The 20925-nt window shown below is 46.0% G+C and overlaps 1 protein-coding gene across 2 annotated transcripts in view; it reads left to right on the forward strand.

Annotated features, from left to right (window-relative positions):
- Nucleotides 1-20697, forward strand: part of gpr107 (G protein-coupled receptor 107) — a 115751-nt gene extending 95054 nt beyond the window's left edge. The window contains exon 18 of one of the 2 annotated variants that reach the window (XM_038781741.1): nt 15751-20697. In XM_038781741.1, coding sequence (XP_038637669.1) covers nt 15751-15847 — 97 coding nt within the window. In that variant the 3' untranslated portion in view covers nt 15848-20697. Of the gene's footprint in view, nt 1-6324; nt 6422-15750 lie in introns of those variants that run through there. The other variant, XM_038781743.1, reaches the window with a different exon arrangement.
- The last annotated feature ends 228 nt before the right edge of the window (nt 20698-20925 follow it).

The raw sequence follows: 20925 nt of genomic DNA on the forward strand, positions 1-20925 counted from the left end.
TTTTATGGAATATCTTTTCTTTAAATATTCAGGAGGAAAATAAGGCTGTTGGTTAATGGTTGTGCCAGCTTGGCCAGTGTGGGCTGCAGGGTGCCCTTTCACCCGGAAGTCTCAGTTTAAGAGAATGGCTGCACACAGCGATATCTGCCAGAGCTAGCAGCTCCTCAGCTAAGTTGCCTCAGTGTTTGATTTGAAGCAGAGTTGCAGGAGATAACTCTGTCTGCCCGCCAAAGGACGGGAGATTAAAAGGAAGCATAATACTTACTTTCACTCCCGTTCACGAGATTGAATGACTTGTTTCCAAGTCACGCTGCAGCGACCAAGTTAAAGAACTCCTAAATTTACCTACACTGTGGTAGGTGTTCCTGACTGATTTCAGCCAGCGTTCTGATGTGAATGCTGCAGTTGCTCTGAGTACTGTAGTTTGAAAGATAAAATTGATAAAGGTTCTGTTCCTCATGGTACAATGACCTCTAACTGTGTGAGGGCCAGAATTTGTTCAAATGTAGAAAATGCTTTGTGATCATGTTAGATAGACTCACTACCCATCTAGAGCCAAATAATCACCTAGAAGAGGCAATAAAACCGAATAAAATCTCAAACCGGGAGAGGGGGAACGCAGTTCGGCATGCAGTGAATTGTGTTCACCACACAGAGTCATTAAGCTGTCCCATAGATCCACTGTTCTCTGGGAAAAGAAAAAACTTTCTGACATCCAATCTAGTTTGGCCCCTATGTAACTTGTAATCATGACCTACTCTATTCAGTTGAAATGATTTATCCACATAAACACAACCTAGCCACTTGTTTATTTTATGGACCTATGATCAAATTGCCCAAGTCTGCACTTCTCTCATACATATAGATACAGTTCCTTAAACCTATCTGGGTGGCTGAGGTGTTTTAAACTGGGAGTCAATCTTGTGGTCCCCCCTTTGTAGCATTTCCAAAGCCTCAATATCCCATGCCCGAAAAGGGGACTGAATCTGGACACAATTTTAAATGATGCCTAGCCCAAGTCTTTTAATGGCATGTTTTGTTTTATAGTCCTATGAATATAGGTTAATACCCTCAGAGCTTTGAAAAGAGTTTTACTACATTGGTATTATCCAGCCCACACAGTAGTTAGTGGGTGGAGGGAGCAGTAATGCTCAACATGCAAAATGTGATTTATCTCTCTCTCTCTCTCTCTCTCTTTCCCCCCCCCCCCCCCACCCCCCCCCCCCCCCCCCCCACCCCCCCCCCCACCACCACCTTTTTATTTTACTTGTGGAGAATATAAGGAAAATTGCATGATGACACTAGACGGTCCTCATTCCCTACCCAAAGTTTCTGCCAGAAATAAACTTAAGCTACAGACTGTGACAAACCTCGCAAGTCCGAAATCTGGGGAGTGCTGTGGCGTGATTGTGAACCGTTCTTGTGATTTGTAGGGCACACCTACATGGAGCTGAAGTACCAGTTGTCTCACTAAATGTTTCAGTGCAAGATTAAAGTTATGCTTTACTAAGTATAACCAGAAGTAAGATATGAAATTATCAGATAAAATGTCATATAAAGAACAAAGAAAAGTACAGCACAGGAACAGGCCCTGCGGCCCTCCAAGCCTGTGCCGACCATGCTGCCCATCTAAACTAAAATCTTCAACACTTCCGGGGTCCGTATCCCTCTATTCCCATCCTATTCATGTATTTGTCAAGATGCCCCTTAAATGTCACTATCGTCCCTGCTTCCACCACCTCCTCTGACAGCGAGTTCCAGGCACCCACTACCCTCTGTGTAAAAATAAATATCTCATTTATGAGATATGGTGTTTTTTCACATATCTTTTGATGTCCCGAAGTGCATCATATAGCGTGAAATTTCAAAAGCAGTCCCAGCAGCTATGTAGGGGAGCGCAGCAGCAATGTTATGCACACTACCACCCCATATTGCATGATGACACTGGACAGTCCTCATTCCCTACCCAAGTACCCCAAAGGGCAGCATTGTGGTTAGCACAATTGCTTCACAGCTCCAGGTTCGATTCCCAGCTTGGGTCACTGTCTGTGTGGACTCTGCACATTCTCCCCGTGTGTGCGTGGGTTTCCTCCGACAGTCCAAAGATGTGTATGTTAGGTGGATTGGCCATGATAAATTGCCCTCGGTGACCAAAATTGCCCTTAGTGTTGGGTGGGGTTACTGGGTTATGGGGATAGGGTGGAGGTGTGGACCTTGGGTGGGGTGCTCTTTCCAAGAGTCGGTGCAGACTCAATGGGCCGAATGGCCTCCTGCACTGTAAATTCTATGATAATGAACAGTGAGGTGAAGAAACAGTCATTCTGTTTTTGGCGGTGATTGAAAGAAGGATGTTGGCCAGAACAACAATACTCCAGGCTCCCCCCGGGGAACACCTTTAGGTACATGCAAGTAAGGGCCTTTGTCAGGCGGCAGGTGGCGGGGTTCCCTCTGCTGCCGCCGCGTGGGGTTCAGGACAGGGTGCTCTCGGGGGTGTGGATTGGAGAGGGGAGGATCTCAGAAGCGTACCAGGTGATGCAGGAGGTAGACGAGGCCTCGGTGGAGGAGCTGAAAGGTAAATAGGAGGATGAGCTGGGTGAGGAGATTGAGGAGGGGACGTGGGCGGATGCTCTGGAATGGGTGAACTCCTCCTCTTCTTGTGCGAGGCTTAGCCTCATACAGTTTAAGGTGCTGCATAGGGCTCCTATGACCGGGACAAGGATGAGCCGGTTTTTTGGGAGTGAGGACAGGTGTATTAGGTGCTCTGGGGGCCCAGCAAACCATGTCCACATCTTCTGGGCATGCCCAGCGCTGGGGGAATTTTGGAAGGGTGTGGCAAGGACGGTATCGAGGGTGGTAGGATCCAGGGACAATCCAGGCTGAGGACTCGCAATATTTGGGGTTGCAGTGGAGCCGGGAGTGCAGGAGGCGAAAGAGGCCGGTGTTCTGGCCTTTGCGTCCCTAGTAGCCCGGCGGAGGATTCTTCTTCAGTGGAAGGATGCGAGGCCCCCAAGCGTGGAGGCCTGGGTCAACGATATGGCGGGGTTTATTAAATTGGAGAGGGTGAAATTTGCCCTAAGGGGGTCAGTGCAGGGGTTTTTCAGGAGATGGCAACCATTCCTAGATCTCCTGGCAGAACGATAAAATCAAACGGTCAGCAGCAGCAGCAAACCGGGGGGGGGGGGGGGGGTTGTCTCTTTGTTTTCATTTTGGGTTGAATCTTTGCCAACGACGGGCGTTTATTTATTCTTTCTCTTGTGTATATACGGGGGGGGGTTGTTCATTTTGTTCTTAGAATTTTTTGTTGCTGTTTTCTTTTTTTGTGAAAATTTGAATAAAAATTATTTTTGGAAAAAAAGAACAACAATACTCCCTACTCTTTTGCGAGTAGTACCATGGGATTCTTAACCTTCATTTGCTGAGCAGGACATAACACATTTCATCCAAATGATGACACCTTGAACAATGAAGCACCCTCACAGTACAATGATGAAGCAAAATATAAAGAATAAATGGTCAGATGCTGAATAGATCAGAAAGTTAACATCTTGAGCTGTGCCTGAAATATTAACTTCTGTCACTCTTTTAGCTGTTGATTGAACTGTTGTACATTTTGAGTATTTTCTGTTTTAGAACCTCTTCTTGTTTTCCCACTTTTCCCAGTATAATTCTCTATAAATGCATAACCATGCTGCAGCTGTAGGTTTAAAAGTCTTGAAACATACTGCCACACCTCAAACATTTGTGGCTGGATTCTCTGAGCCTCCGCGCCAAAATTGCGGGGGCGGAATGGCTGTTTATCCGGTCCCCGGAGAACCGCTCGGGCGCGATCTACGCAGCACGGCTAGGGGGCCATTAACCGAAGCCCCCCGTGATTCTCCGCGCAAAACTGGCCGAGTTCCCGAGGGCGTCGTTCTAACCACGTATTGGCTGTCGGTAACCTCGAGTGGCGGCTGTGGACTTAGTCCGCGGCCGCCCTGGTGGGGGCGGGGGATCGATCACTGGGGGTGGGGGGGCCCTCATGGACTGCCAGGCCAGCGGTCGGGTGGCACAGATCCGCGGGCGTGCGCAATCTCGGGGGGGGGGGGGGGGGGGGGAGGCTACATTTTTGATGCCGCTCTGCGTGAAGTATTCCGGGTAGGAAAATCGCTCAGGTCTTTCTTATGGAAAGTCCAGAGTGAAACACCAGCGTTTTTACGCTGGCGCGGGGACATAGCCCCATTTTTGGAGAATCCAGCCCTACATTTGCAAACGCTGGGGTGTGTTTGTTTATTGCTGGTTTCTTCTGACCTCGGGTGGGAACTGGAGTCTCCAACCTGCAGAGAAATTTCTCCATCAGATTTACTCTGAAGTGACCAATGTCCTGGAATGATTAGTCTCTGACTGACCTCATTGATTGAGCCTTGTGGCCTTAAAAAAAATCAGCTCTATTTTAGCAGTAGAATAATATATTATGCACTAAATTATATGATGCAAAGAAATCAACACTCATGTCCTCCAGTAAAAATAATTTATACGATTGATCTCTCCTGGTGTTGCATAGTTTGAGTATAATGGTTAGGAAATAATTGGACCAAGATACACATTCAATTTCTTTCATATTTGGAAGTCTTATTTTGTATTTCAGTTATAAATGCTGAGTTATAACCTAAACTACATGCCAGCAGGCACGGTAGCACAGTGGTTAGCACCATTGCGTCACGGCACAAGGGTCCCAGGTTTAATTCCCAACCTGGGTCACTGTCTGCACGTTCTCGCCGTGTTTGCTCCGGTTTCCTCCCACAGTCCAAAGATGTGCAGATTAGATGGATTAGCCCTTGGTATCCAAAAAGGTTAGGTTAGGTTACGGGGATAGGGTGGAGGTGTAAGTAGGGTGCTCTTTCCAAGCGCCAGTGCAGGCTTGATGGGGCCGAATGGCCTCCTCCTGCACTGTAAATTCTATGATTCTATGCCTGTTGTAATTATATCTTCGTGCCAATGATGGTGCTGCTGTTGTGTTTTGGATTAACGTTCACCTGAACAATTGCTCAATCACTGACTTATTTTTCTCCTTCCCAGTGTAGCTTAACACTCTTTCTAAAGTTTATACAACACAGAAAAAGCTACACTCTTCCCTCTCTCTCACTTAAAGCAGACTAAAACAAACTACTCAATGTAAAGTTGAGCCAGTAAAATTTTTGAAATTTATATATTTGTTTTACAAAATTATTAAAATGCTATTGAAACTTCAAGCATTTATTACGGGCATTAAAATACTCAGAAATTTAATTGGTAAATGTAATAATGTTATCATAACTTTGGCATGGACTGAATGGTCTCCTTCTCTGCCATAATAACTCTCTGACTTTATTTATTTGAATGTTTTTACTTTGTTTAAATCCTTATTTAGGTCATTAGAAATTTGAGCTACAGAGAGAAAACGCAGTCGACAGAATGTTGATTTTACACAGGATTGTATAGGATAGGGCACAGAATCAGATTGTTCAGTGCAACAAGTCCATAACAGTGTTTATACTTCACTCAAGCCTCCTCCCATCCTTCCTCTTTGAAATCTACCATTGTAACTATTCCCTTCTCCCTCATTTGTTTGTCTAGCCTCTCCTCAAATGCACCTACACAATTAGTGTTAACCACTCCCTGTGATGGTCAGTTTCATATTCTCTGGATCCTCCTGAACTCCCTATTGGATTTCTGGTTATGCTCTTTCCCACAAGTGGAAACATTCTCTCTGTATCCATTCCCTATCAAAACTTTTCAGAATTTAAACGACCTTTATTTTTTAAAAATAAATTTAGAGTACCCAATAAATTTTTTCCAATTAAGGGGCAATTTAGCATAGCCAATTCACCTAGCCTGCACATCTTTGGGTTGTGGGGGTGAAACTCACGCAAACACGGGGTGAATGTGCAAACTCCACACGGACAGTGACCCAGAGCCGGGATTGAACCTGGGACCTCGGCGCCGTGAGGCAGCAATGCTAATCACTGCGTCACCGTGCTGCCCTTAAACGACCTTTATTAGGTAATTCTTCAACCATTTTTCTTGGGGAAGGTGACCCGGCTTGTCCTCCTTTCTTGTGTGTATACCCTCACATTTCTGGTGTCATCCTTGTAAATCTTCTATGCACACTCTCCAGTGCCCCCATATATATGGTGACCAGAACTGCACAAGTGTGGTCTAACCAAGACTCTGGACAGGCTCAGCAGAGCATCCCTATTTTTCAATTCTCTCACTCTGCAAATAAAACTGGGTGCTTTGTTTTTTTTATGGCTTTGCTAACCAATTATGCAATTTTTAGTGATTGATCCTTTTTTTTCCTCTTCTTAGACTGCACCTTCCAAATAACAACTGAGCTCCGTAGTCATCCGTCCAAAATATATTGGCTCACATTCAACTGTGCTGAAATCTATTTGCTCAATTATTTGCCCCTTCTGCAAGTTTATTAATGTGCTCTGTCTCTTGTTGCAGTCCTCCTCGGTTGACAATGCTCCTTAGGGTGCCGTTTAGAAGTTGTGTATTTGATTCCAAAGTGCGATCCATCAATATAAATTGTGAATAGCAGTTGCCCCAACGCTGATACTTGTGGAACATCACCTCCCAGCTTCTGCCACTCAGCATACCGACCCTTTATTCCACAGTCTGTTTTGAAGCCAGTTAGCTGTCCATTCCGTCACTTGTCCCCGGACTCCATATTCTTGACCTTATTCATTAATTTACTGTGGGCCTTAAACAAATTGCGACAGAATGTTTGTATTTGAATTGAGTGATTTACTTCTCCCTCTTGCTATCAGATAATTAAAATAAATTGTGATTTTAGCCATGGCATTTGAGTTTTTAACAACATAAATGAACAGCTTTTACGTCTGACCTGTGAATTAAAGCCGATTTTTGCTTACAACAACTGGTGAAAGTGACATCAAAAACCAACTCCAGACCAAGAGCTGAGCCTGAACAGTGCTGAGAGCAGAGTTGTAGCTATGTGTCCACAGACGTGTACAAATTACTAAGTCTGTCAAACACAATGAGGGTACAAGCAGGTGTTTGGCTGTCAGTTGAGAGTACAGGAAACCATTTTCTATGTCACTGTCTTCACAAAAGAATATTACAGTAAATAATAAATACCTAGGAAGTGAGCGCAAACCTGAAAACTCACCCCAGAGCTGAGACAATGTCCTAAAACAGAATGAAGCTTGACACTCGTAAAACTTGTTGATTACTGTAGCATTTCCAAAATGGATCATTTTAGTGACAAATACTGTGTAGTTAATGTTTTTTCAAACTGGGGATTGACCTGTGGGTGGGTCACGAGCAGGTGTCGAGAGGGTCGTGGCATTCCCGATTGCAGGAGGAGAAGTGCCCAACAGCCCCAACCAGCTTTAAGAATTCCGGCTTTTAAGTTGAGAATGTTGGCTGCGACCGGCTTTTAAGGAGAATGCCACCACCAGATGTGGTGGCAGAGAGCATGTTCAGCACCCAGCACATAAACTGATGCCAAACACCCTGTGCATCTGTGCTTTGGGTGCAAAAATCATACAGGAGAGATTCCTCCATTTTGTAGCTGCCAACAAGCAAGCAAGAGGACTGTGAAGTGCTCAAGGTGGGTCATTTTGGAACATGGAAGAGATGGCCTGAGACACAAGCAGGCCAGGATCTCGCATCTGAGTCTGCTGGAGGGAGCTTCACAGGAGAGTCCACGGCAGGACAAAGCTGTGCTGGTGTGAGCTGTATACAGAGCTCCAGGACCTCTGGTGAACAACCCATTGAGAAGAAACTGAAATTGGGGAAAAAAGCTGTATAAAGTTGATTTCTTGAGGAATGGTTTTGTTAATTGTGCCAGTGCAAATCAGGATGCAAAGCCCAAGTGTGTTATATGCAGGGAAGTACTGGCAAATGAAAGTTGGATGCTAACAGTATCTTAGCTTGCAGACATCTTTTCAATTCTAAATGAACTGAACATCAAATTGCAAGAGAAAGATGATGATTGCTTTCGGCACTGTGAAGAAATAGATGCTTTCCAAAAGCAATTGAAAGTTTGGCAAGTGCGAGTACAAAGCCAAAACTGCTACATGTTCCCCACACTGCTACGACATATAGAAGAAAACAGTGTTAGTAAGGGAGCTGTCAGTAGACTGGCAAGCCGTATTCAGTTGCATCTGGCTGCGCTGATAATAAATACCTAGGAAGTGAGCGCAAACCTGCAAACTCACCCCAGAGCTGAGACAATGTCCTAAAACAGAATGAAGCTTGACACTCGTTTATTATTTTTGTCACTACCTTCCAGAGGAGAAGTTTCAAATTTTGAAAGAGAAGAGTTAGAGGCATCCAGTTTTGAGAATAGTTTGGCGTGGGCCATCTCGGACGTGAGATCCTCACGTTTCTGAATCGGGTAGTGCTCCCGCATGATATTCTGATTCAGATCTTTAGGATCAATACAGATCCGCAGCTCGCCGGACGGTTTCTTGAGGCAGACCATGGAGCTTCCCCAGTCAGTGGGTTCCGTGACCCTAGAGATGACTCCTTGGTCCTGGAGGTCCTGGAGCTGTTGCTTGAGGCGGTCCTTGAGGGGCGCTGGGACTCTGCGAGGTGCGTGAACGACAGGCGTGGCGTTGGGCTTGAGTAAGATTTTGTACGTGTAGGGGAGCGTGCCCATGCCTTCGAAGACATCATGGAATTGCTGGATGATGGAGTCGAGTTGCGCCCTGAAGTCTGTGTCAGAGGATGCAGGTATATCGCTTGAAGAGAGAGGGTGTACTCTCTGCACTAAGTGGAGCAGCTTGCATGCCTGCGCACCAAGCAAGGAGGCTTTTGAGGCAGCAACAATCTCAAACGGGAGAATGGCTGTGTGAGCACGATGTGTCACCTCAAGGCGGCAGGAGCCGCTGGCGGCGATGACATTGCCATTGTAGTCCAGCAATGTACACGCAGATGGCAGGACAGCTTGCGAAAATCAGACGACGCAATGAGATTGGCAGAAGCGCCAGTGTCCAGGCGGAACCTGACAAGGGACTGGTTGACCATAAGGGTGGCACACCACTCATCATCCTGGCCGACGCTGTGGACGTGGATGGGTTCAGTGCCACGCTTGGGGGACGTCCTGTTCGTGGTAACGACGCCGATTTGGAACGGGACCTGTGGGTCATCGCAGGCACAGTCGGAAGCAAGGTCTGGAGTAGGTTCATTGATGGCAGGCTGGCTAGCCCTGATGTCTCTGTGGGGCTGGGTGGACCTCCTTTAAAACAGCAGGCAGGGAAGATCTGCACATTGCAGCGTAGTGGCCTCGTTTGCCACACTGCAGGCAGCGTCGGGACTTCGCGGGACATTGCTGCTTTAAGTGGGCGGTGCCGCAGTTGCCGCACGCCAGAGCGTCGGGACGTTCGTTGCGCCACCGCGCATGCGCGGGGCGATCCAGTGTGTTGCGTATCTGCACAAAGCGGTCCGTGACGTCAGCACGCTCGCTGCGTGTAAGCGTGGGACTCTGCGAAAAGCGTGCAAAATGGCCGCCATCGTTCAGATCCAGAGCCTGAAAAGATTTAATCATTTGGACCCGTTCTGCCTTGTAAGGGGCTTGCCGCGCCGCTTCAGCGGCCTGGATGCAGGAGTAGCGCGTGGCGGCATGTTCATGAAGTACACGGGTCTCAATGGGCGTAGAGCGAGTGAGCTGCTTTACTTTTAATAGCTGCTGGCGCAGGGGCTCAGATTGAACACCAAAAACAATCTGGTCACGGAGCATGGGGTCAGAGGTGGACCCGTAGTTGCAGGACTGCGCAAGGACGCGGAGGTGGGTAATAAAGGACTGGAAAGGCTCGTCCTTACCCTGAATTCGCTGCTGAAACATGTGTCTCTCGAAGCTCTCGTTGACCTCGACCGCGCAGTGGCTGTCGAACTTTAGAATTACGGTCTTGAACTTCAATTTCCTCCCCCTCATCGAAGGTGAGCGAGTTGAAAATGTGCAGAGCGTGGTCCCCGGCTATGAAGAGGAAGAGAGCAATCTTCCGTGCGTCCGAGGCAGCTTCCAGGTCCCTGGCCTCGAGGTACAGCTGGAAGCGCTGTTTGAAAAGTTTCTAGTTCGAGCCCAGATTCCCGGCAATGCGGAGAGGCGGCGGCGGGCGAACGGAGTCCATTCTGTAGGATGGCGCGAGACTGGTGGAAGGCAGATCACTGAAAGGTAGGGCTCAGAAGTGCGTGCATCCCTCAACTTCTGGTACCATGAAGTGTTGGCTAGTGTAGACTTGAGAGATGAACAGACACTTCCAACACTGGTGAAGGTTCAACTCAATTTTATTAACTACTTCTAACTAACTAACACACGATGACTGTGGGTCTAAATGATGCTAACTTAAACTAGAGACCTAAGCCTTGTCTGAACCAGTTGATTCTCTCAGCACGTGGTGTGAGTCTGTGCTGGGCTGGATGAGTTCTTGTTACACTGAGAGGCAGCACCCAGAATGAGCGGGAACCGTGGTGCCCTCTGCCTTTATAGTGTGCGTATTCTAACTGGTGATTGGCTGCGGTGTTTGTACATATTGATTGGTCCCTGTGTGTGTCCATCAGTGTGTGTCTGCACCATGATATACTGGTGTATATTATGACAGCAATATGTTTCTATTGCCCTTCGCAATGACCTACATGTGAGAGGTTGGATTTTCCGACCTCACAAAGCTGAAGACAGCACAAAGGAATGGGCTGAACTCTGCAACTGATATGTGCATCGCCCTCTCCTCCTGTGAACCTGACTGAAGTCAGATTGTGAGGACCAAGCAGGCTCACCTGTCGCGTTAAATGTAAGCAAAAATGGTGTTTTGAGAAGGTCGGCCGGCATGGGTCACGAAGATTCGGCTATTGGTAAAAGTGGGTCCCGGAAGAATTTTTGAAAAACACGTGTAGATCGTGGATTGGTTTTATTTTTCCTGAAAATGGGTCTTTTGCCAGAAACTATTGGCCAACGTACTTCATATTCCTGACGCACAGTAGTGTTCATATTGAAGTATGGTCAAGTTTATCTGGTTATGATCAACATTTGGGCCAACAAATGGGTCACTGTACTATCATCCATATGTCATTTTTGCTCATTTTTAAGTTTACTGAAGTTATAAATAATTTTCTGCTCTTTTATCTCTGCATTCTGAGATCAAATCCAGGCCAAACGGAGATTAATGAGGGCCATAACTTCGGTAGAGTGGCAGTCACAGTCGGATTGCCATTCCATTCCTAGTTACATACACTAAAATGCAACCGCATCTATGTCACATTCCAACTCGGGTTGGCGCAAAATGGAAAACTTCAGCAACATGTCTCTCTTTTCAGCAAGATTCACATTCCATACTACCAAGCAACTGTTTTTAAAAATTATTTATGACATACCATTTTTAAAACCTGAATTCGTGGAAATTTTACGCTCAAAAACTATAAATTAATACATTTCCAACACAATAGTGATGAAAGTCATGAAGCTTCTATTTTTTTAGAAAATATTTTATTAAGGCATTTATAATTTTAACAATTTTAAACATCAGGGTCGGGATTCTCCCCTACCCGGCCCGGGGGAGGGGGGGGGGGGGGGGGGGGGGGGGGTGGCATGGACCACTCCGGCGTCGGGCCGCCCCAAAGGTGCGGAGAAGGGGCAAAGCCCTCACATTGAGGGACTAGGCCCGTGCCAGAGTGGTTCCCACTCCGCCGGATGGCGTGAACGGCCTTTGGCGCCACGCCAGCCGGGGCCGAAAGGACTTCGCCGGCTGGCGTACGTCCGCGCATGTGCCGGAGCGTCAGCGGCTGCTGACATCATACCGGCGCAGGGGAGTGGGTCTCTTCCGCCTCCTCCATGGTGAAGACCATGGCGAAGGCGGAAGAAAAAGAGTGCCCCCACGGCACAGACCATCCCGACGATCAGTGGGCCCCGATCGCGGGCCAGGCCACCGTGGGGGCACCCCCCGGGGTCAGATCGCCCCGCGCCGCCAATCCCGCCGGTCAGGTAGGTGGTTTAAACCACACCGGCGGGAGAGGCCTGTCAACGGCAGGTCTTCGGCCCATCGCAGGTCGGAGAATTGGCGCGGGAGGCCCGCCAACCGGGGCGATTCCCGCCCCCGCCGAATCTCGGGGGGGCGGAGAATTCGGGACACGGCGGCGGCGGGATTGACGCCGGCCCCGGGCGATTCTCCGACCTGCCGGGGGGGCGGAGAATTCCGCCCCAGGTTTCAATAAGAACAGAACAATATAACCAACACACAACCCCAGGAACAAATCCCAGCCAACCTGGCTTACACAAACGGGACGTCCTTCCCCAGCCCCATTTCCACTAGTTTTCCTGACCTTACTCGACCCCCCCATGCTTCCTTTTTAGTCATGAAGCTTCTGAGGGTCTCTGCGACATGTTGGCCTGATGCTGAACCACAAGAATCTTTATCACTGCTAAGTTCACTTCCTGTTCACCTAATGGCACTGTGGGTGAACCTCCGTCACATGGACTGCAACCATCCAAGAAGGTGGGGGGAGGGCACTACCACTGTCTCGAGGGCAATTAGGGATGGGCAATGAATACAGCTGTGTGATGAATACTGCCCCATGATGCGCATACCTCAGGAGCAAATAAAGAAGGTTTTGCTCCTTGTGATGCACCTAAGAAGTGTGCTGTGTTTAAAAGAAAAATTTGTGTCGTGTCTGCCATGGCATGCATAATGGGTAGCACCTTCATCTCTGGGTCAGAAGGCTACAGGTCCAAGCTCCACACCAGAGAGACTCACTAGACCATAAAATCCAAGATGGCAGTCCAGTGCAGGACTGAGTGAGTGCTGCACTATCAGAGGTATCAAGATTAAACTGAGGCCCCATCGATCTGCTCTCGTAGATGTAAAAGACTATTAAGAAGAACAGGTGAGTTCTCCCCATTGTCCTGACCAATATTTATCCCTCAATCAACGTCACAAAACACTGATTGGCCACTAGAGCATTGCTGTTTATGCAATCTTGCTGTGTGAAATTTGGCTGCTGGGCCTCCTACTTTATGACAGTGACTGCACCTCAGCACTACATTGGCTGTAAAGTGTTCAGGTTGTGAAAAAAACTATCAAAATGCAAATCTGGGTGGAAAGATTTTGTTGCGCTACTAGACAATACACCAGATTTTGTCTTAACGACATTTCTTGAAATTGACCAGAGAGGTTCCTTTGGGAGAGACATAGACATAGAACAGTACAGCACAGAACAGGCCCTTCGGCCCTCGATGTTGTGCCGAGCAATGATCACCCTACTTAAACCCACGTAACCCGTATACCCGTAACCCAACAATCCCCCCCATTAACCTTACACTACTGGCAATTTAATATGGCCAATCCACCTAACCCGCACATCTTTGGACTGTGGGAGGAAACCGGAGCACCCGGAGGAAACCCACGCACACACGGGGAGGACGTGCAGACTCCACACAGACAGTGACCCAGCCGGGAATCGAACCTGGGACCCTGGAGCTGTGAAGCATTGATGCTAACCACCATGCTACCGTGAGGCCCCTAAGAGCTACAGGAGTGGCACCAAGCCCTGTGCCACCATTGTGGATAGCACAAATGCTTCACAGCGCCAGGGTCCCAGGTTCGATTCCCGGCTTGGGTCACTGTCTGTGTGGAGTCTGCACGTCCTCCCCGTGTGTGCGTGGGTTTCCTCCGGGTGCTCCGGTTTCCTCCCACAGTCCAAAGATGTGCAGGTTAGGTGGATTAGCCATGATAAATTGCCCTTAGGGTCCAAATTGCCCTTAGTGTTAGGTGGGGTTACTGGGTTATGGGGATAGGGTGGAGGTATGGGCTTGGGTAGGGTGCTCTTTCCAAGAGCCGGTGCAGATTCGATGGGCCGAATGGCCTCCTTCTGCACTGTAAATTCTATGAAATGCAGGTACGAGATGCTGAAACTTTGCTTCTCCCCCTACCCTTTCCCCACAGACTGCAAATACATTGAATATCTTGCTACGCCAGGTTGCTTTCAAATAACTCCTGTCTCTATGCTATAAGAATGTGATTAAGAGAAGCCGGAGAGTAAAATTTCCAGTGACAGAAGAAGGATGGCAAAAGGCAGAGAAATCACTGCATTTATATTTGTTTTAAAAAGCCCCTGGACTGCAGCTCAGTTTAATCATTTTCACCTCTGTTGTGCTGAGGTTTGTGAAGATACAGCAGCAGCTGGCTTGTGAAGGACAACTGGGTCATGCCTTTGGCAGATGAGTTGTGGACTATTCGTGTACACTGACTGCAGCCTGCAGCATTTCTTGCTGGCTCGCCCTTCACAGTGCTGCAGGTCCGCTTGAGCAGGAAGCACTTCTTTTCGTGGCAGACCTTAAACAGACTAAAAGGCCACTCGAATTTAGCTTTCGGGTGTTAATTCCCGAGACTTTGCATAAATGCTTTCAACCATATTGTATACCCTATGATTTTGGCTGGCAGTGTAAACATTAATAAGTACCACTGTAGTAGTCAGTCCTCTTGATCTAATTGAGCTCCTGTTGATATTCATCCTGTGAACTGGGCTCTTGTCTGCTGCATTATAATGAACTAACCAGCACTTTGTTGAGCACTTCGGTAATGATTGTAGAGATAGACAGCTGTTTTCTTTAGACTGTGTATGTTTTACATAACTCTGAATTTTCTTTATGTTCCGTAGTTTTGGGGATTTATTTTCCCTCTCTTTGAGTACTTTTTGAATAGTACTATTTCCACGACCTGAAGACTGACTCACCTCAGCTCTAAAGTGGAAATACTAGAAGGTGACCAGGTCATTGAGTCTATATTGGTTTGTAGTACTCACAACAGTAACCGATATTTGCAATGACCCGCATTTAAAGTGAGTTTCAAGGATTCTATGCCAGGGTGGCAAATTGAAAAGGCTCCTACTTTGGGGAGGGATAACGTTGAGAGAGAACGTGCTTTCCATGGCCACTGCCGGTCTGCTTGAATTGGGTATCCAAGGCTGGAACATAAGAATTCCAAGCTTAACAAGTCCCACCTTTCTGACTGAAGGGGGATTGGGGTGGGAGGGGGATGATGACACAAAGCAATTGTGAGGACAGCTGAAAAGAAAAGCAAGAGAACATTTTGTCAAAGTATGGAATGTGTAGGACTCCCTCCCAAGAGGCTCAGTGACATTTTGGTGTGTGCTGAGTCACAAGACGAAAACAACTGAAGTTGAATCATTGGCCAATGCTGGATTCTCTTTTGTGCTTAGCATTCACTTCTCTTTGTCATCTGCCTAACAGATTCTGCAGGAAGAGTACCGTGGCTTGTTGAGTTGGAGAGCTAGGCCAGTTAGTATAGTGACTGGATCACTGTTGAGCCTCTGGTCTGTGAATGGTATACCACGCAGGGTTCTAACTCACGAATGCTTTCTAGTGATCCCAGATAAAAATAACACATTTGTGAGCGTTGGATGAAGACTTGCTTTGGTACAGCCACAGTAATCGTCTGGTCATGAACTGGTCAGGCTGGTTTAGCTCAGTGGGCTAGACAGTTGGTTTGTGGTGCAGAACAAGGCCAGCAGTGCGGATTTAATTCCCGTATCAGCTTACCCGAACAGGCGACGAGGGGCTTTTCACAGTAACTTCATACGTGTGACAATAAATGGTTATTATTACTCTCTGTTTGGGCTCACACATGCAGAATTACTTGGGTGAGGTATCCCAGAGCTGCTGCTAACCTAGGGGACAATACCCTTATTTTCTGGTGGTTTGTTTGAATCTACAATGGCAGAGAAGTTGAATGTGTTTTTTTTTGTTTGCAGAGTGACTACGACTGGAATCATGGAAGGAATAAAAAAGGTTAACCAAACGTCCAATGGCCCCGCAGAACAGAGAGGAGAGCAGAACAGAGTGGCATGATGGGCCACTGACTGAGGAGTGTAACATGAGTGCTCTACCTTCTTTGCTCTGTATGGAATATGCACAGAAAACACTTGATTCAGAGCTCACAGAAGTGCTTCTGCTCCAAAAGAAGATCAGTATTTTGATAAGAAAAATAACATTTTTCGCTAAATATTTGCAGTTTTCCAATTGTCTGGTGCACAGCACACCATTTGGTGCCAGAGTTACTTATACCCACCCTGATTACCTGTTTAGCTCAAACAAATCTAAAAGTAGTTCCCAGTTTATGAGGCTTTTTAATCCTTATTTATGCAAATTAATCAGGGTCGCATGTTTCCTCTAATTCGCAGAGAGCAGGTACAGTTTCTGTCAATATATTGATGCAAACTTCCTCCATTGACCTGTGCATATTTTTAGGCTGAAGACAGTCCCTGTTGTAACTCTGCGGCCATAAATGCAAACTCCAGGCTGCAGAACATTTCATTTCCTCAATTGAAGTTGTGATCAATTGAATTTTTCTGAGTCAGGCACAATGTACAGAATGGGTTACAAAAACAGAGCAGGTCATCATTTGCAGGAAGAAGGGGGAGATGAGTAGTACGACTTAGATCAGACACGGGAACTGAGTTTGTCTGTACTCTTGGGTAAAAGCATGTTCTGCCGAGAACCACTCAGTGGAAACTATATTTTTTGTTTAATTTTGCACTCCACCAAATGATAGTGCAATTTTAAAATTATAATTATTAACTTATTCATGACTAAAGTTACAAATTATCACTTGCACAGCAATTCCTGGATTTGGGGTGAAACTGATGTGCTCCGAAGTGTCTATTTGCTCCAGTCTCCTGTATGATTGAGCCAAACACACCAATAATATCCAAGGTTTGATCCTTGGCCTGAACATAAGTGAGCTGATTTCACAGAAGGCCAATCTGGTCTCAGCAGCCCCGGGCTGGGGGAGGAAGTGGGGAAAATCATCCAGGATTGCCCCTCTTCATTGTTGTCCAGTTATGACTCCTCCTATTAAGTGTGTGAGAACATCAGATGAAGAATGGCCACTTGTGCAATGTGCCAGTGGCAATCAGCATTGTGAAACTTGGTCCCTAGTACAAATAGACAATGTCAAGAGAAGAGAAAATTTATTAGGAAAGCCAGTACTACAGCTGAATCTCATGTCTCTAACTGTGCAGCATAGTCTGACCGCAGTGAATGAGTTAAATGAATACTGAAAATTAAAATGGTCAGATTTTAAAATGTAATTTTACACTACAATCTTCTGGAAATTGAATTTAAAATCAGTCAGAACTTACTGCAGTTTGTGACTCAGATCCTCCACTCCTTCAGCTTCTGGTACTTGGCTGCTATGTTGGTATTTCTGTGCAGCTCTTGGATTGCTAAGTAGTGTGTAGGAGTAACATCGTGAGGCTGAGTTGTCAGAAATATGCTGCACAGAGCAGTGCGGGCTCATTACATTCCATTAGAAAGGCTAATGTACGAGGCACACTTGCGTTGAGAGCTTTAGCGCACAAATGGTACAATCCATGTGTGTTGCAATCTACAAACTCGAGAGATAGAATTGAAATGTTATTTACAAACCAATTATGCATATTGGCCTTTTTACGTTTGATTTTTTTTCACTTTTCTTTCTTAAATGTATAGTTTTAGCTTGTTTTCTGAGGATTTAAAAGTTGGTCAGACCACTTGCCCGTCTTGATAGTACACAGCAGTGGGCAGTCATTCTGTGATTTGTTCAATCTCTCTTCTCACCTCTCCTTCCCCTTTGAGCGTGCTCCAAATTGCCCTCGAAGCGGAAGATCCCTGGATGCTGCAGCTGTTACCAGAGTCGTGCTTCCAACGGCAGGAGGAACAAGGCACCGCGTGCCCTCTTTGCTGCAACATGTTGATATAATGACACATTCAGTCTATAGATTTCTCTCGCTCAATGGGGGATTTAGATACTGAATTCTTACAGATTATATTCCTGTAGCAGGCAGCTTCCTTGTCATTGGCAGGCAGGTTACCAGTCATTTAAGTATGTTCACCCCGCCTACCCCTTGTCCAAGAGATGTTATACTGAATAATTCTCTAAATTGTATGTGTGTGTTTAACAAAATGACTATCCCCACCCCCTCACCCATCCTGAGAATCTTCCTGGACCCTCTCACTGATCACTGCTCAACATGCCCATGAAATAATATGCCGTCATCTTCCAAAACTTGATTTTCAGTTGTTGTCTGTCGCATTTTAATGGGAGAAGATTGGGTAGGTTCCACCATTGTGTTGTCTTAGATCCTGGAAAAGCATGATTAGGGAAGGGGCTTCAAGAGTTTGGTAGGGGAAAGAGGCAGCAGATGTTCTTGTTTTGAACTCTCATCTATGCGTGCAGTTCTTGACCCCTGATTTCTTTGTGTGTGTGAACTTCTTTGATTTGGTCACTTTTAAGTACATGGTGCATTAGTGTAGGACAATTGTGGATTATTGTAAGTTAGAGTGTGCACTCTGTGACCACTTGATTCGAACTGGATTTGGTGAGGACCCAAATGAAACTGAATAGGACCAATACAAAGCATGATGATGTATATTTCACAAAAGAACTTGAATCTTATTTTATGCTAGCACTGGATTAGTTTAATGAATTGGGTGGATTCCGAAGGAAAGTTGAAGAATGTTGCATGCAGGAAGAAAATAGTTTCTAAAACCATGAGGTAGGATCTCTATGGTACCGTGAGTATGTACACTACCTGAATAATTCTCTAAATTGTGTATGTGTGTTTAACAAAATGACTACCCCCGCCCCCTCACCCATCCTGAAAGAATCTTCCTGGACCCTCTCACTGATCGATGTTCAACGTGCCCATGAAATAGTATGCTGTCATCTTCCAAAACTTGATGTTCAGTTGTTGTCTGTAGTATTTTAAAGGGAGAAGATTGGGTAGGTTCCACCATTGTGTTGTCTTAGATCCTGGAAAAGCATGGTGTGGAACTGAACCAAATGGGCAGTCTTCATATGAGATCAGATCGTGAAATCTGAGCTTCAATCCCAATTAGTGCCATATTAGTTGATCTCAGATGATGCATTATAAGTGTTACAATTGATTTTAGTTGTCCCAAATTAGGGAGCAGGACAAATCAGTGAAAGAGAATGTGTGCACATTTGTGAGCGTATACCGTTAGATCCCAGACAGGGATACTGAGTGCACAGTGCCTCCCGCCCATCATTGGTTCATAATTAATTACTATGTTCATGTGAAGGTTGACTACAAGTTAATGGAGGGTGACAGGTGCCTATACACATCAAGACCTTCAGAGAGTTGGGAAGCAAATAGAAGCAATGTAAAACAAATGAAAGACATACCATCTGCTAATACAGAGCTAATGGGTTGCTGGACCGGTTGTCTGATATTGCATTCAGTAATTTCCTAAAACAAATAATTGTTGCATTGTGACCATATCCACTTGTAAGTATACTTGTGAGGCATCAAAACAGGTTACTCTATTTGAGGATTGGTAACATTGAGTAGTGAGATGTACTGTTTGTAAATTGTGTAAATTTTTACTGTTAAAATTTAATTCCAAAATGTTATGGTCATCCTTTGTTGAGTTTTAGATACGTTGTAATACTCCATCACCTTGTGATGAAGGTTTCTCCAATTTTAACATTCTAGCTGAACATCTTTCACATGGTCACCCGCTTAATCTGTTCAATTCACTGTGAAAATAACTTTGAGAAGTTTCTCAGCTATAGGGAAAAGTACAATGTTCAGGTTTTCTGTTGGTTTATAGAAAATTCTGTTGACTTTATTTTTTTTTAAATTTAGAGTACCCAATTATTTGTTTCCAATTAAGGGCCAATTTTAGTGTGGCCAACCCACCCACCCGGCACATCTTTGGGTTGTGGGGGTGAGACCCATGCAAACACGGGGAGAATGTGCAAACCCAACACGGACAGCAACCTGGGGCCGGATCGAACCCGGGTCCTCAGCGCCGCGAGGCAGCAGTGCTAACCACTGTGGCACCATGCTGCCCCTATTTGTTTTTTTTAAAATAAATCGTAATTTTATGCGATACATGAGCTTCCTGAAAACTAGTGAATAAAATATCACCCAATGTCGCACTAAACCCCTGGGTCAACACCCAGTCAGTTCTCTGTTTGATGATCTAAGTTGGGGATATATGTATGGTTGGCTCGGGCACTCGTGTGTTAAGAGGCGTAAAATCAGGCAATGTTTCGCTTTTTGAGTAAATTTACGTATGTTTGTGTTAACGCGAGGTATTGGTTGTGATGTACCCAGTTGTCAAAACCGACTCGTGCTGATGCATGCATAGTATCAGGTCACTTGGGTCAGGGTACAGGATGATAGATGATCCCCGTGAAGCCGTACACCAACATGAGCCATAACCTTCAGAAAAAGGCGAGAAAATTGAGACGGATAAACTTTTTAATAAGCTACGTAGTGAATTTCCTTATTGGTCACTATTATGAAAAAAAGACTTGTTCAGAAAAATGAGCAGTGTTGCCCAGCTTGTCAGTTGTAGTAACTATCAAAGGGGGGGGAGTTGCAACTCATCAGATGACTTGCAAATAATAGGTCGACTTATTTTTCAAGAGTATTCTAGTTTTTTGGTCAGATGTAAGAGCAGAGCACAGTTGATGGATTTGGCTAACTTCAACAATTATCTGCTTCATGCTCACAGTATGTGTCCTCTGAACTCACCCCCAAAAAGTAAAGTGGGATAGTCAGAGGGGACAGCACAGTGGTTAGCACAGTTGCTTCACAGCTCCAGGTCTCTAGTTCGATTCCCTATCACTGTGCGGAGTCTGCGCGTTCTCCCTGTGTCTGCGTGGGTTTCCTCTGGGTGCTCCAGTTTCCTCCCGCAATCCAAAGATGTGCACGTTAGGTGAATTGGCAATGCTAAATTGCCCTTAGTGTCCAAAAAGGTTGGGTGGGGTTATTGGATTATGTGGATATGATGGAGCTGTGGGCTTGGGTGGGGTACTCTTTCCAAGGGCCAGTGCGGACTATATGGGCCGAAGGGCCTCCTTCTACACTGTGAATTCTATGATTCATCAGAGTGCATTACAGAATGGTGAGTAA

Source organism: Scyliorhinus canicula, chromosome 21, assembly GCF_902713615.1.
Source record: "Scyliorhinus canicula chromosome 21, sScyCan1.1, whole genome shotgun sequence".
NCBI classification, from domain to species: Eukaryota; Metazoa; Chordata; class Chondrichthyes; order Carcharhiniformes; family Scyliorhinidae; genus Scyliorhinus; species Scyliorhinus canicula.